The sequence below is a fragment of the Microtus ochrogaster genome, chromosome 18, assembly GCF_000317375.1.
Source record: "Microtus ochrogaster isolate Prairie Vole_2 chromosome 18, MicOch1.0, whole genome shotgun sequence".
Lineage (NCBI taxonomy): Eukaryota > Metazoa > Chordata > Mammalia > Rodentia > Cricetidae > Microtus > Microtus ochrogaster.
The window spans coordinates 42,862,634-42,879,246 of record NC_022020.1 but is presented as its reverse complement, the minus strand read 5'-3'; the positions used below and the strand labels follow the sequence as shown (position 1 = coordinate 42,879,246).

The 16,613-nt window shown below is 45.8% G+C and overlaps 1 protein-coding gene across 1 annotated transcript in view; it reads left to right on the top strand.

Moving 5' to 3' along the window:
* The window catches only part of Aldh7a1 (aldehyde dehydrogenase 7 family member A1), a 36,125-nt gene extending 20,684 nt beyond the window's left edge, over positions 1-15,441 (top strand). The window contains exons 9-18 of the mRNA XM_005356120.3: positions 2,120-2,217; positions 3,937-3,978; positions 5,552-5,646; positions 7,582-7,666; positions 9,471-9,577; positions 10,585-10,701; positions 10,865-10,962; positions 11,083-11,156; positions 13,714-13,789; positions 15,206-15,441. Coding sequence (XP_005356177.1) covers positions 2,120-2,217; positions 3,937-3,978; positions 5,552-5,646; positions 7,582-7,666; positions 9,471-9,577; positions 10,585-10,701; positions 10,865-10,962; positions 11,083-11,156; positions 13,714-13,789; positions 15,206-15,260 — 847 coding nt within the window. The 3' untranslated portion in view covers positions 15,261-15,441. The remainder of the gene's footprint in view (positions 1-2,119; positions 2,218-3,936; positions 3,979-5,551; positions 5,647-7,581; positions 7,667-9,470; positions 9,578-10,584; positions 10,702-10,864; positions 10,963-11,082; positions 11,157-13,713; positions 13,790-15,205) is intronic.
* The last annotated feature ends 1,172 nt before the right edge of the window (positions 15,442-16,613 follow it).

Sequence of the window (16,613 nt, the reverse complement as noted above, 5' to 3'; positions counted from 1 at the left end):
TGTCTAGCATTCAGGAAACTCAGGGTTCAGTTCCTAGCATTTAATGTGCCAGGTATGGTGGCAAATGCCTGTAATCTCAGGATTCTGGAGGTGGAGGCAGGAAGATCAAGAGTTCAAAGTCATCCTCAGCTACATGGCAAGTTTGAGACCCTATCTAGAAAAAAAAGGACTTTGGTTTGTTCTTTTTTTTTAACTGCCACAAGATTCATATACCATAAAGTCCTTTCTTTGAAACTGTATCACTTGGTGGGTTTTTGTTAGTTTTGTTTTGGTCTTGGGGTGGGAGCCCAGGAACTCTGTGTGTACTCTGTGTGTGCAGCCTAGGTAAGGGTTCTCCCACTGACTTGTACCCTCAGCCCCTGCTGAATGGCTTGGAGAACACATTCATTGTTGTGCAACCATTGCTATCTTATTCCAGGGTATTGTCCACACCCACTTCCCACTGCCTTTCCCTGGCTTCTGACAGTCACTGATGTACTTTTTGTCTTGAATTTTTCTTTTGGTGCCATTTTGTATAAATGGAATCATATAATATGAGCTCTTTTTTTTTTAACACTGTCTTTATGAGTCTTCTTTTGCTTAGCATAAGGTCATACACAGCCTCTTGAATCTGGAGTTGGCTAATATTGTTCTGAATCATCAGGAAAGCTGGGGTCACTTTTTTTTTTTTAACCAGCTTCCCCTTTGACCAGGGAGGTTCCCTACGAGTCAAGGCTATCACCATGCTGGTCTAGATGTTAGGTTCTTACTTCTTTGTTCATATGGATGAGAATCATAGAAACCTCCCTATCCCCATAGTAGCCACTGAAGTGTTTTTAAATGTCACCGAAACATGAGTTTTGTAGTCTTTGGCCTACTCTGTTCTTGCAGTCTGGATATCCTGCCCTTCTGTTGGCCTTGGCATCGCTCAGCAGCATACGTAAGATCTGGCCAAGCACAGCCACCTGGCATGCAGGTGCTCTCGCTTGTGGGCTGATCCTGTCGAGTTGTACCTGAGTAATTTGCTCAGTCTGTCCAGTGTGCAGGCCGGAGCAGGGCTACCCTGCATTGCTCACGCTGAACGGAAGCACAGACAACTCAACGGTGACGTTTCAGTTGGTAGTGTTGGAGCTGTGTTCCTGAGAACCAACTGGAAATCACAGAGCAGCTTTTAATTGTTTAAAAATTGTATATTTTGGGGGGAAATTTTAGTTGGGAGAGAAAAGGGGGTTCAAGGGAGGGTCAGATTTTGGAGAACTCGGGGTAGCGGACATGACTTGAGCTTTGATCCTTCTGCCTTCGCCTCAACTTGCGGGATTATAGGTATAGACCGCCACATCCAGTTTTGTGCGGTTGTCTTCTGAGTGCTAGGACGCAAGCTACATCCCCAGCCCCAAGAGAAATGTGTGTTCTCTGGGTCCTGGAGTTAATTGTGAGCAATTTGACTTCAAGGCAGTCCCTTACTAAGTAGCTCAGGGTGGCTTTGAACTCACTCTAGCACAGGCAAGCCTTCAGCATGTGCTCTTCCTACTTCAGGCTTCCAAGTCGCTGGGATTACAGGCTTGTGTCATAGATCCAGTCCTTTTCTTTTAAATAAAGCCTGCATGAGTACCACATGTGTGCCTGGTGCCTGTAGAAGCCAGAAGAGAGTTGGGTCTTCCAGAACTAGAGTTATGTATGGATGGTGGTGAGCTACCATGTGGGTTCTGGAAATTGAACCTGGGTCCTCTGGAAGAGTAACCGGTCTTTTTTAACTGCTGAGCCAGCACCCCAGCCCCAGGTCTGGCTATTCTTAAAGGGGTTGTATTGCAGATCAGGAGCCTGAAAGCGCCTGGTGCTCATTAAGAAGGCACAAGGAACACGTTGTCTCTGCTCCCTCTCAGTACAGGAAGAACTCTCTTCATGATCTAAGGAGGTTCCTTTAAGGGCTGTCATAGCTCACAGAGCAGGTTGGCTTGCTTTCCCCGTGCTGCTACTTGTGAACAGTTTGTTTCCTTACCTCATGACTTGGGATAGACTTCCTTGTAACCTTGACTGTCTTGCCAAGGGCTCATGTCATGCTTCTTGCTGGTACTGTTGGGTGCCTTCATTTCTAGGTGTTTTTTTTTTTGCCTGGGTGACTCTCTGTGTTCCCTTGTAGCACAGCAATGGCCAAGGATTCACGTGTGAACCTGCTGTCCTTCACCGGGAGCACCCAGGTTGGGAAGCAGGTGGCCCTCACGGTGCAGGAGAGGTTTGGTGAGTGTGGGCTTTGTGATGAGGGTTTGAATCAGTATATGATATCTGCAGGTCATTGCTGGACCTGGTGGTGCATGCCTTTAATCCCAGCCTTGGGAGGCAGAGGCAGGTGGACCTCTGTGAGTTCAAGGCCAGCCCCGTCTATATAGTGAGTTCTAGGCCAGTACTATATTGTGACCCTGTTTTCCAAAAACCCAAGAAACTGAAAAACAGCAAACCAAACAAAAGGCTCAACAAAATAAAGAATAAGGTCAATAAGGTTGTTTTAAAAAATTATTTTTCAGTGTAGCAACTATGAGTGACTTAAAAATGAAATTCAGAAGACAATTCCACTATGGTGACATAAAAAAATAAAACACACAGAAATCTAAAGTAGTGTTAGTCTTTGTGAGAGTAGCTAATGAAAGACATTAAGACTTAAATAAAGCTATCCCATTTTCACTTTTCCTGGTGTTTAGGCTTATTAAGATTCTTTTCAAGTGATCTCTGGGCTCAGTGTAGTTGATATCAACATCAGCTGTCTGTTTTGTGTCAAGCGACAAATTGATGCCAAAATTCCTATGGCAATGTGAAGAATGCTGGATATCTGAAGCAATTTTGAAAAATATTAGTGATGGAGAGCTCATACTTCCTGATTGTACAACTAACCCCCAAATTATCGCATGAAGTCATAGAGCAATGGGATAGAACCAAGAGCCCGTATATTTATTGCTCATGGGTGTCTTATCCTCTTGGCACAATTGCCAGACAATTTCAATGGGTAGGAACAGTCTCTTTTGACAGGTAGTGCTCAGACTAGTAGATAGCCACTTGAATTAGTATGAAATTTTCCTTGTCTTATTCTAAACCTCAAACTTAACTAAAAATGCACGCACAGACAGACAGACATACACACACACATATACACACACAGACACACACATGTGGAGGTAAGAGGTCAATTTGCAGGAGTTGATTCATGCCATTCATGTAGGTCTTGGGGACTGAACTCAGGCTGCAGGCTTTATTTGCTGAGCCATCTTGTCAGCCCCTAATGAATTTCATTGCTTAAAGGATCGGGGGTGAGGGTCTGTTTATAGGCTCACAGGTGCCTTACCGGTTGCTACACTGCTGAAGAATTGATCTCTCCCTGCTCCACCAACCATTAACTGTGTATAAGTCCCCAGGCAGTGGTGGGACCCCAGGAGTCCACTTTTCCATGACAAGTGTTGACAGGCCCCATCTTACATGGGTAATCACACAGCTCCTTTGAGCTAATTTGCCATAGCCACATCCTGCCTGGAAGGCACCGGCCCCTACTACTTTGGAGGGCGTGATAGCGATGTCCCATCCCATTCTTGGTGGGCGTTCAGCTGATTCTCAGTACTTTGACCAGTTATGAGTCAGTGCAGTCACTGCTCAGGGAAGCTTCCCTGACCAAAGCGGACAGCAGCAACAGCTATGTGCATAATGCTTTGTCATTTACTCTCCCTAGAAACACGCACATGCATGGGCTCACACGCACACAGTGTGTTCACTTAATATCCATTTTCCGTGTATTTCTCAAGAGCACATTCTTGTTGTAACTGTTGTACAATGTTGTGATTGTCATTAATATCATTGTTAAGCTGCTTGAATAATCAGAAAGTAAATGAAAAAAATAACTAGAATGGCTCTAATGTGAGCCAGTGTGCACTGAGTACTGAAACAGGAAATAATCGTGTCTGTTTTCTTTTAAAGGGAAAAGCTTGTTAGAGCTTGGAGGAAACAATGCCATCATTGGTAAGGCTGCTCTTTCCCCTTTGCTTTCTGTGCAGTCATCTTGAATGTGTGGGTCTTGCATAGAAACACATCCTTTCTCATGCCCTGTGTGCTTGGGACTCTGTGCCCATCTTTAGGAATTTTCCTTAGGAGTCAAGACATGAACATGTCTTAAAGGAAGACGATGCTTAAGAAACAGGATAATGTTGGGAAAAATGTTACCTGGGTTCCTGAATGTGGGCATGAGACTTCTGTTGTCTCTAACGTGGCATTACTTCTTCATGCTTTTCCTTATCTTGTTCTCTAGAAACTGGCTATGTGCTCTTCTAGAATAATCAGTTATTTCCTAAGTGACTTGCCGATTGCTTTAGGTTTCACACACACAAAGTTGACCTTTAGCGGAGTATGGGGGCTTTCATGTTAGGAAGGAACAATTTTTTTTTAAGATTTTTTTTTTTACTTTTAAGTGTGTGTGTGTGTGTGTGTGTGTGTGTGTGTGTGTGTGTGTGTGTATGTGTATTAATGCAAGTGGGTGCAGGTACCTGAGGAACCAAAAGAGCCATCAGCTCCCCTGGAGCTGGAGTTATAGGGGCTTGTGAGCTGCCTGACATAGGTGTTGAGAACCACTGGGGTCCTCTTGAAGAGCAGTACATGCTCTTTCTCTACTGAGTTATTCCCCTGTGCAGTGTTTAAAGCCGCAGTTTGCTCATCTGTAACGTAGGCTAATGATGCCCCAGTCTGAATGGATGGAAGGAAGGACTGAAGCACTGTGCTCTGTGCTCTGAGATCTGATGTCAAGGACACAGCTAGTACACAACCTCACACGTACAAGACCCTGGATTTGGCCCCCAGAACTGGGAGAACAATTAAATAGTGGATTACAGAGTTGTGAAATGGATAGGAAGTCTAGGCTGTGTGTGTGAAATGCCTCTTTATATCTTCCTGATCCGAGGATGCTTAGGTTGGACAGGTGACAGCATAGGAGGGGACAGTGGCGGTAAGATTCCGGAAGGCACAAGGAAGCCGGGATTGTAAGTCATAAATTAGCCTCCTACAGGTTAACCTTGTAAAGATGACTTTTCCTCATCTTCGGGGAGAGGAAGAGGAATGGAGGCCACGGTAGTGATAGGACTTTACCTGGATGTCTTCAGGGAAGGCTGGAACAGATTTTGATCATCTCCTGCAGCAGGGACAGGCTATCTCACGTAGGAACAGGAAGCTTTGTGGCAGTAGGGATGGACTGGGACAAGCAAGCAGCCTGATGGTGGCAAAGCTCATTGGATTTTCATGGAGCAGTAGTGAGGGGTCTCTAAAACAGAGGTGAGAGGTGTTGACATGATCCAACCGAGACTCAGTTTGCCTGTGTATTGGGTAAAGGTTGTAGTTTCCATTGCTCTGTTATTATCTACCCTCCCCTAGAAGAAAAGCACACCTCCCCCCTTGGACATGTGACTCTGTACCATGAACCGTCTGTTCTGCAATGATTATTTTTGATGTTATTGTATTTTCTAAAGGCATTGCTTTATACTGCTTAGCAAATGTTCTCTCTGTCTGTCTACTGCACACTGATGGCGCACACTTTTGTTTCTTTAAGCTTTTGAGGATGCAGACCTTTGCCTGGTTCTTCCATCAGCTCTGTTTGCCGCGGTGGGAACAGCTGGCCAGAGGTGTACCTCTGTGAGGAGACTGGTGAGTGTGTCCACAAACATGCTTGAGATTGTCCTTCCTCTTCCTACGAATGTGTGTATGTGTCTGTGTGTGTTGTGTGCAGGCACGCTCAGAGGGCCCAAAGCAGGTGTCAGATCTCCTAGAGCCCGAATCCAGGTGGTTGTGAACTGCTCAGTGAGGGTCCTGGGACCCAAACATGGATCTTCTGGAAGAGCAGCAAGATTTCTTTAACCGCTAAGCCCCCTGTCCTGCTTTTTGAGCACCGCCGCTTAATGAACTCTGTTGACTTGGCGTCATAGAAGAGTTACTAGAAAAATATATTCCCTAAACATGAGTAGCTGATGTGTGCTCCTCCTCTACTCCTGTGATGGTGGCAGATGCTAAACCACCCTAAGCTGCAGTGGGCTCAGGTGACGGAAGCTGGACGCAGAGGTGATGCGAATTTTGAATCAGAGTCCATGGCTAACATGGACTAAGTCCAGTGTCTTCTAGGAGATCAGACGAGTCAAGTTCTAAAACTGTTAACTAAACAGTTGCTTTGCTTTTTCCTAAACATTTCAGATATTGTAAGTGTTGGCCTCGAGTCTCAGATTTCACTCAGTGTGATACGGCTTATTGGAAAGCAAATGACTGTCACGTCCATTCTTTTCTTAGTATATGGTTTGAACTGAGGTGGTGGCATGCACCTGTAATTCTAGGACTTGGGGAGGGTGAGGTGAGAGTTCTCTGAGTCCAGGAGTTTGCGTTTAGCTTGGGTAGTATTTTAAACACACACACACACACACACACACACACACACACACACACGTCGGTATGAGGAGGTATTGTCTAGCTTCAGTGTGTTCAGTGTGGGGGATGTGGGTAGTTGAATTTATATACTAGATTGAGTTGGATTTCAACTTAGAAATAAATCCTTGATTTATTTGTTTGTGGCTCTCCTATAGTGAAAGACTACAGCTAAATAAGTTTTAGGTATACAATTTGGCTACATTTACATTTAAAAGCTGCCACAGAGTCATAGAGGAACTGGTTCTGTGTAATTTTCCCTCACTCCCAATTATGAGCAAATGTTTTATATAAGACTGATTTCTAAACCAGACCAAGTTGAAGAATAAGTGACAACATGATCTTTAAAAACATGATTTATTTTCATGTGTGTGGATATTTTGTCTGTGTGTATATCTATGTGCCTCATGTATGATTGATACCCTCAGAGGCTAGAAGTAGTGTGTCAAATTCCCTAGGACTGGAGCTACAGGTAGATGTTTGTAGCTTAGCAGGCCAGGTAGAAACTTGATACAGACATGGTTTATGGTGTTTTCTTTGATTGCATTTTTGGGTGCTTTTTTTTTGCTTGAGACAGAGTCTCATGTATCCCAGGCTGGCCTCAAGCTATTGTGTAGCTGAGGATAGCCTGGGACTTCTAATCTTCCTGCTTCTATCTTTCTAATACTGGGCTCATAGGCATGCGATATACCATATCTGATGTGTGGTGCTGAGGGAAAAAAAACCAGGGTTTCCTGAATGCTAAGATCAGCATGACCGGCTAACCTGCATCCCTAGCTTTGGTTTATGGTTTTACTTCAACATCCATCTAGAAGAGGTGGTTTATTTTCATAGTTAATATTAAAACTAGAAAATATATACTAGCCAGGCGGTGGTGGCGCACGCCTTTAATCCCAGCACTTGGGAGGCAGAGGCAGGCGGATCTCTGTGAGTTCGAGACTAGCCTGGTCTACAAGAGCTAGTTCCAGGACAGGCTCCAAAACCACATAGAAACCCTGCCTCGAAAAACCAAAAAAAAAAAAAAAAAAAAAAAAAAGAAAAAGAAAATATATACTAAAAGCATGGGTTCAGTTTCTTTTTAGAGATGATAGTATTTTGAAGAACTTTTTTACTATCTCAGGATGTGTATATTCATCTTGCTATTCTCCTGAATGCTTGTTCTTTACGTAGTTTTTGCACGAAAGCATCCATGAGGAAGTTGTATCAAGACTGAAAGGTGCCTACTCACAGATCCGTGTTGGGAACCCCTGGGACCGTGAGTAGCTGGTTCTTTTCTTAAAAGTTACTCCCTTTTGACAGCTGGTGCTACCTGTACTTCTGAGCTTCTGAGTTGGAGGTAGTGGTGGGTGCCCTTTTCTGAGAGGTCTGAGGGCAATTTGATGACCTGTCTTCCTAGGTTGAATCTCATACTTGATATGTAAGAGCTGAGGTCCTGGTTGTGTGTGGTGATGGTTGGGTGGGGTGGTGATTGTTTAGGGTGATAGTTGAATGGGATAATGATGGTAGGATGGGGTGATGGTTGGGTGGGGTGTTGATTGGATAGAGTGATGGTTGAATGGGGTGATGATGGTGGGGTGGGGTGATGATGGTGGGGTGGGGTGATGGGTGGGTGGGGTGATGATGGTAGGGTGGGGTTGGATGATAATTGAGTTCTTTTTCTTTTTGCTGCTGTATCCTTTCTAAGCCGCCACCATCTGCAGGGAAAGTGTTCGAGTCCCTAGACCTGCTGCTTCCACAGCTCTCTTGCATAGTAACCAGAGTGGTTTCTAAGATGTATTCAGTGCTGGGCATGGTGGTGCATGCCTTTGAGCCTATTACTCAGGAAGAGGTAGAGGCAGAACTAGCTAATCTCTGTGAGTTTGGGGCTAGCCTGGTCTGCATAGTAGTTCTAGGATAGAACTACATAGTGATAGCCCATATTTTAAAAAAAGCAGGAGAGAGACAAGGGAAGGGTTGGTTTGAGCCTGGGAGGATGGCTCAGGGTTAAGAGCACATACTGCAGAGACCCAGAGCGTACATATCAGGTGATTCACAACTGCTTTTTGTGTTTGGGGAGTGGGTTGATACATTGTCTCTTAGTGTCGCCTTAGTGACTGGCCTTGAACTCAGAGAGATCACCTGCCTCTGCCTATTACATGCTGTGATTAAAGACATGCACCATCATGTCCAGCTTTTAAAACATCTGCTAACTCCAGCTTCAGGGGTCTGACGCCTCTGGCCTCTGCAGGCACCTACACTCATGCCTTCACCTACACAAACACAAGCATGCACATAATTGGGAATAAAAATAAGTGAAAAAAATATAATTCACCCTTTGGCTAGGGACACTCCAATGATCTTATTCTGCTTTAGACTAAGATCAAGATTCCCTCTGTGGCAGATTCCCAGGCTTTTATGATATGGATTCCTTCCACCTTGCTTATTGTCCACTAGATCCATGTCCACTTGGCCTGGGCTCCAGTTTGTCCAACTTTCCAGTGTTTTCAAGCATTCCTGGTTCTTTGCTGCTATTTTCTCTGCTAGAAATAACTTTGCTGAGGTCTTCCCATGACCAACGGCTACATGCTTGCAGAGGTTTAAGTCCCTGAGGTTCCTTCAATGCTCTCGTTTCTGGCAGTTGGTCAGTGTACCCCGTAGAGCTGCACACTAGCCACAGAGATTATAGTGGTCTTCAAGAGTGGGCATACTGTTATGAACATGCCACTCCTGTGTTTTTAGGGCATCACTTTGATAGCTCTTCCTCTAAGGTAGGGTTTGGCAAGCATATTCAGTTTGCTGTCTGCATATGTCTGCCTCACAGCTACCCCTGCTCATTTGCATATTATGTATAGCAGCTTTCAGACTACAAAGGCGGGGTTGAGTAGTTGTGTTGGAAACCACATCCTTGATAGAGAGCATAAGATGCTAAGCATCTGGTCCTTCACAGCAAAAGTTGCTGATTCCTGCTCTTAACTGAGGATAGAGGGAGGAGGGTTTAGCCTCTTAATTTGGAAAGCCACTAACATAAAAACACCATGCCATTGAGGGCAAAATGAAGAGCATCTCTTTTCTCTCCCCAGCGAATATTCTCTATGGACCATTACATACCAAACAGGCAGTGAGCATGTTTCTTCGAGCCGTGGAAGAAGCAAAGAAACAAGGAGGCACAGTGGCCTTCGGGGGCAAGGTAATGAGAGTTGTGGGTGGATAATGACAGCCTTGTGTCTTTCTTTCCCCTGAACTCAGATTGCTGAGAAAATTTGGTGGGTCCCAGAAGGGTCCAGATGGATGCTCTTCTTCTCCCCATTACAAGGGAAAAAGGGTTTTGAGGAATGCATGATGACAGAATAGCCCTGAGACCCAGAAGAAACTGTCATAATAATTGCCCTCGAGTCAGTCCCTAGGACTAGTTGTTACAGAAATTGGGTCCACCCTTGTGTGAGACCTGAGTTCATGGTTCTGTCGACCCATGCAGGAACAGGTAGAGTTGCATGCAAACAGTTTAGAGTGCAGGGTTGATGCAGAGCTTAGAGTGCCAGAGTTCAGTAAGTGGAGAGGTTGTATGGGGGCTGGCGTCTTTTTGGAGTTTTATGAAATGAATATGAATTCCCTAAGGCATGCGTAACAGAGTATCAGAAACTGGTTTGGAAACGCTGGAAACTGGATGTTGAAGACCAGTACATGTTTCCCTGGGTTGTAGTTGAGTCCTCAAGTGACCTTACCCCAAAGAGCAGGGGACACTGGCCATATTGGTTTAGGTCTGTTCTGCTGCCTTCATTTATTAACGACTGATGGCCTCCCTGAGGGTCACACGTCCAGATGCCATCACTCCGAGTCTTGGTCATATTCAGTGTGTGAACTGGGGTAAACGCTACTACTAAATGAATTACATAATGGGTACAGATTGCCTATTTTAAAATGAACTCAAAAACAAGCATTTCAGCCGACTGCCCCGCCAAATAACGTTATTGGAGCACACAGCATGGTTTTCCTCTCCAAACTCCTTCTCTGTTTTTCTCTCTGACAAATAGGAGCAGGAGGGTGCTTTCACTCAAACAGGATGCTGCTTTGGAGAAACAGTTACCTGTAAATGCTGTTTTGTTTCTCTCCTCAATGTAGGAAGGATGATGTCCTCCGATCCCAAGTCTGGGGAAAGGAAACCCATCCATTCTTTTTATCTTCCTTCTGCTTAAGGTGATGGATCATCCTGGCAATTACGTAGAGCCCACCATTATCACCGGCCTGCCCCATGATGCCCCCATCGTGCATGAGGAGACTTTCGCCCCAATTCTCTATGTCTTCAAATTCAAGGTAAAAAAAGGGAAAAAAGATCTAAGCCATGAAAGAAAACGGATTTAGCAAAGCGTTGCCTCTTGGTTTTCTTCTGTGCACTAAAACTCCGTTCTATGCCGTGAGCTTTGACCTGAGCACAGTGGCGCTGGTAATGCTCACAGCTTCTGGTCTCGTCCTCTAGAACGAAAGAGAGGTCTTCGGGTGGAACAACGAGGTGAAGCAAGGGCTCTCGAGTAGCATTTTCACCAAGGACTTGGGCAGAATCTTCCGATGGCTTGGGTATAACTTCGTCTGTTTGCCGTGGTTGGTGGGCGGTTGTGTCCGTGTGAGAGCCGCGCTATCTGGGCGTTGTTCTGTTTTGATTTCCGGTGTTCTCACTGTCCCTCTCTTTGCCCACAGACCCAAAGGTTCAGACTGTGGCATTGTGAACGTCAATATTCCGACCAGCGGGGCTGAGATTGGTGGTGCCTTTGGTATGTAGAGACTCGTTTTTTTTTTCTTTTTAAAAGTCACTTTTAAAAAGTCCTAGGCTGATATGCATGCTAGGTCAACACTCTACCACTAAGCTAAGAGCCTCTGCCCTCCTTTCCACACTGAACAGCAAAGGAATAGTAGTGTTCGCCTTTAGTTTGTCCAGAAATGGAAACCCAAGCTGGGTGGTTACCACACGTGCCTTTAATCCCAGCAAAGCACTTGGGAATCGGCGGCAGGTGCATCTCTTGCATTTGAGGCCAGTCTAGTCTACAGAGTGAGTTCTAAGTCAGCCAGGGCTACGCAGAGAAACCTTGTCTCAAGAAAACAACAAAACAAAATAAGAAATGGAAATAACAGTTTATATTCTGCACTAACCTGTAATCTGGCATGCCGGAAAGCGCGTGCACTCCAGCCCAAGTTCTTACCACGGTCCTCATCTTCTGCTTAGATTGGAGCAGGGCCCTTAGCTCAAGATACATGAACCTTGAAAGTCAGTATTTTTTTTTTTTTATATAGACAGAAGATCCCAGATCCAGAAAGGTTAAAACTTTCTACTTCAAAGCCAGGAAACTTAAAATATAATACATGTGCAAATACACATGCAAAGTAGACTTAGAAATTGACTTGGGTGATGTGGAATGAAGAAATGACAGACACATGTACAGAAAAGCTGAGAACTGGTGGTCTGTGCAGTCCGGTGGAGACACAGAGCAGCAGCCAGGGAACTCAGTGCATTTACTACTCACAGTATGAACAGGAGGAGGAGGCAGGTTAGCTAATGTCCACAGGAAGTGCTGCGGGGGATGTCTCAGATTGCAGTCCTCGGGATGAGGGAGCTGCACTTGAAATGTTCTGCACACACGGGTTTTGGCCAAAGACCAACTGTTGGTGTGCACCCGTACTTGGACCTAAGGAAGGCCTTGCTATTCTCATGGGTCTGAGGTCCTTGGCATGGCTGTGCCATGTCAGAAGCATGTGTCAACAGCATGCTTTCACTTAGGACTTTACTGTTTCCTCCTCATATTTCACTAGATGAGATACTAAGTCGTATATTTTTCTGGACCCTTTGAGGACCCTATGAGTTACTGATGTTTACTGATAGCTTTTTTTTGGGGGGGGGGACATGTTAAGTTTAACGTGTTAAAAATTATTCATAGTGGGGCAGCAAAGATGGCTTAGTGGGTAAGGAGGTTTACCACCAGGCCTGAGACTCTGAGTCCAATCCCTGGATGCTCGAAGGAAAGAACTGACCTTGGAGGTTGTCTTCTGGTCTTTACACTTAGAAAATGTATACAAAAATTAAAAACAAATTAGCCAGAATGGTTGAGTGTGGTAGCCCATTCTTGTAATCCCAGCTCTCTGTAGGCTGAGGCAGAAAGATTGCCATAATGAGGCTAACCTGGAGTGCGTACCAGGCCAGAAAGGCCCAGGTTGGAAAAAAGAAAGACAATAACAAAAAACCCAAAGCAAAAACCCAAAGTATAGTAAAAATAAGTGGCCTCCCAGAACCTCCTTCCTCCATACCCAACTTTACATATTCTCCCCGCCCTCAACATAAACACATGAAAATCAAACAAGCCAAAGACCAATGAAACAAAAAGAGAAATGTCAAAACTAAATAAAAGTTAAAAAAAAAAAAACAAAAACCAAAAACACCCCATGGAGTTCACTTTGTTTTGGCTGACTGCTTCTGAGCATGGGGCCTGATGTGGAGTGTGGCTGCTAAGTACTTCTACTTGCCACTGAAGGAAACCGATTTCCCTTCGCCATTGGAGTATCGCTTGCCAATAGTCGCTTAGTTAGGGCTGGGGCCCAGTCTTCATTTCTCCCTGTTGGTGCTGGGACCACATCTGACTTGAACCTGTGAAGGTTTTGTGTGTGCTCCCACAGTCTCTGTGTTCATATGTGCATCAGTTTGGTTGTGTTCGGAAGACACTTTGCTGGGACCACCATCACCTCTGGCTCCTGCAGCTTCCTCTTCCACACACATTCCTGAGCCTTGAGGGAGGGGTCTGATGGCACCCACTTTTAAAGCCGAGTGCTCCAGAGCCTCTCATTCTGCGTATTGTTTAGCTCGGGTCTCTGTTGCTTTCCTTCTTCCTTTTTTTTTTTTAAGTTTAAAAAACATTTAAGATTTATTTACATGTATCAGTGTTTGTCTTCATGGGTATGTGAGCACCACTTAAATGCCTGGTGCCTGCAGGGCCCCAAAAGAGAGGGTGCCAGGTCCCCTGAAACTGGAGTTGGAGGTGGTTGTGAGCTGCCACGTGGGTGCTGAGAACTGAACCCGGGTCCCATACAAGAGTGTAGACAGTGCTCTTAACCACTGAGCCATCTCCATCAGCCACTGCCACCACCTCTTCCTTCTCTTTTGTTTTGGGGACACACATACACACACTTTGTATATCTTATATACCCCAGGCTGAACTCAAAAATCTTTCTGCCTCAGTCTCTAGGATTGGGATTATAGATGTGTACTCCCCTGTCTTGTTCTGCTAGCTCAGGTGTCTTCTGAGGGCCACAGGAAAGGTGTGCGATGATTTTGCGTTTCTCTAGGAGGAGAGAAGCACACTGGCGGCGGCAGGGAGTCTGGCAGCGATGCCTGGAAGCAGTACATGCGAAGGTCCACATGGTAAGGAAGGGCTCTGGGCAGGAGGGTTGGTCTCCGAGCCTTCGGGAATGGGCTGCTGCCTGTCTGTCTTCCAGTTCTGTCTTTGCTCGGTTCCACTTGGTTTTACTTTTCCCGGGTCTGTAGCTGCCTTCTTTTTGAGCATGCTCTACTATGGGTAAAGCACCACTAATCCCGGATGCTCCCAAATCTGAAAACTTCTGCACTGGCGTGACATAACACGTGGACAGCTTCTCCAGCTGGCCCTTGGACGGGTGGCAGTCATAATGGAGGTATCCCAGGAATGTAAAGTTGCCTCGAGGCAGTGTGTACAGAGAGAGCTACACGAAGCAGGACTGGACTTCAGGCTGACTCGAGTCCCGTCCCCAAGGAGTCTCCTGTCTATGCAGATGTTCCCAAATCAGAAGAAGGTCTAAAAAAGTGACTCCCGCATATTTACAGTAAAGGACGCTCGCCTGCAATTGTCCCTTCCAGCCTCTTTGTCTAGCATAACAACTGACTATGAGGTTTCCTTGTTGGTTCTGCCCCAGAGGTGGAATAGGGAGGATAAGAACACCGGGTCACTCAGCGTGAGGAGGTGGAAGGAGCCATCCTTGCCATTTCTCCCGTGATGGAGTTTTCTTGCATAGTGAAGTAGAGAGGAGCATGGGGGTCTGGCCTGTAAGCTTTGGGGTGGGGGTACCAGCTTAGAAGTATGAACAAGACTTTAGAGCATTTGCCTGGACATGCATGGTGGCTTCTGGAGATGCTGCCTGGGACTTGTTTTCTCTTTATTGTGCTCTCTGGCCTACTTGGGTGGAACTGGCTTGAATGCATGTATAGTAGCCTAGGAGACCCAGTCGTTGCCACGTCTTGCTCAGTGGGACGAGTGCTGGGCGGGGCTCCTGAGACCACAGCCTGGTCCCCTTAGAGCATCTCAAGCTCTGCCTCCTGCTGTGCTGTAGGCTGGCTTCTCTTTTCCTTTTCCTGTGCGCTCAGAGCTGCGCAGGCAAACACAGCGTTCTGACTTTGCAGAGCCCATAGACCCAGGATACCTTTCCTCTAGAAAACCCAAGTGTCTTGTGACTAGTTTGGGGAAAGGAAAAAGAAGCAAACAAACGAAAACCTTTAAAAATGACTACATTCTTACCAATATGGGACTATTTAAATTCTCCCTGATAATGCAATGCGAGAAAGTTAAATCGCCTATGTGCTTACACGATGATCAAAGGAAACTGGGGGTAGCGGATGGTGTACATCTCCCAAATGTCTGTGTTTCCCTTGTTCTTTCCTAAGGAGTCACATTGACATTGTTTTGTATACCATTTTTTTTTCTTACCAACTTGAAAGTTGCTAATATAGACGAGCCTATGTTTTTATGTTATGAAGGTCTTCTACACTATGTATGCACCGCCATTCACTCAGTTCTCTTCCTCCCAGTACTATCAACTACAGCACAGACCTTCCTCTGGCTCAAGGCATCAAGTTTGAGTGACGATGCTTCAATTTGACCTCACAGTCTGCGGCTGCTCTGAAGAGGCCCCAGAAAACTTCGATTTGCCCCGATTGTTTTATATACCAACAGTGGCTAATCTCTAGTGATTCCCCAAACCTGTGTAAATCAAGATACCCATTTTTCAAATTAAATATTCTCAACCTAGTTACATTTAGCAAAAGATGGGTTTGGTGAATTTGTGTCATTAGTTACCATTTTTTATTACAGTTAGTCAGTTAAGTACATGCAGTCTCCGGAGATTGGGGGGCGTGGAAAACGGATTAGAGAGGAAGAAGAGTGTTTGCCTGCATGACAGAAGGGAACAGCAGATCTCATTACAAATGTTTGTGAGCCACCACGTGGTTGCTGGGAATTGAACTCAGGACCTCTGGAAGAACAGCCAGTGAGTGCTCTTTATCTCTGAGCCATCTCTCCAGCCCAGAAGAAGAGTCTTTGTGTAGAATGATGAAGGCTGTCTTCTGAGTACTGTTGAGTTTTCATGGTTCCCTCCTCTGGCAGGGATTGAAGGGGATGAAGTACCGTTACATGCTGGGGACCACAGATCTGAGTAGTGTCTAATCAGTCCCCGAGATGAAGGCTGTCTTCTGAGTGGTGGCATAGTCCTCTCCTCTGCCAGGGGATTGAAGGGGTGAGGCACCCTCACTTGTTGGGGACCACAGCATAGGTTCAGGTATATGACTTTCAGTGTTTGAAATGACAGTGGGTCATTGTTGGGCGAGGTGAGTTGTGAATGGTGGCCTAGCATGTGTGAAGTTCTGGGTTCGAGTCCTAGCTCTAAAGCAACAACAAAAAAATGTTCTAATGGCAAAGAATGTTCACCTACTCATGACTCCTGCTCATGACTGTCAAACAGAAAAGAGTGGGGTTAGATAGACCTTCATTCTTGTCCCAGAACTTGTCACCTGCTGGGAACTCTGGGACTGAAGTCACTCATGAAAGCACACCTGGATGCCCTAAGTGACTGCTCACGGGTTTCTTCTCAGTCTCAGAGCTCACAGCGCACTTCAGAAAGGTCACTGCTGAGCTCCTAAGGTCTCACTGGGAAGCTGTGGGCAGGCCCAGTGTACCTGTCCTGTGGTACTGTCACTCCGTCCTCTGGCGTAGCAGCAGCCACCGCTGTGCCTACTCCTGTCACACTGAGCCCACGCCGAAGCCGCTGGAGACTGGACTTCTGTAGGTAACTTGAGGGAGGCATCATGGACCATCATAAAGAATCGGGGGACTGATTTGATTGCAGCGTGGGGAAGTGGCGGTGGCACGCTAACCAGATTCAAATTTGTGTTCACACTGCTCTGTTTTCACCGGTGGGTAGCACTGAGTGGCAGGACCTTG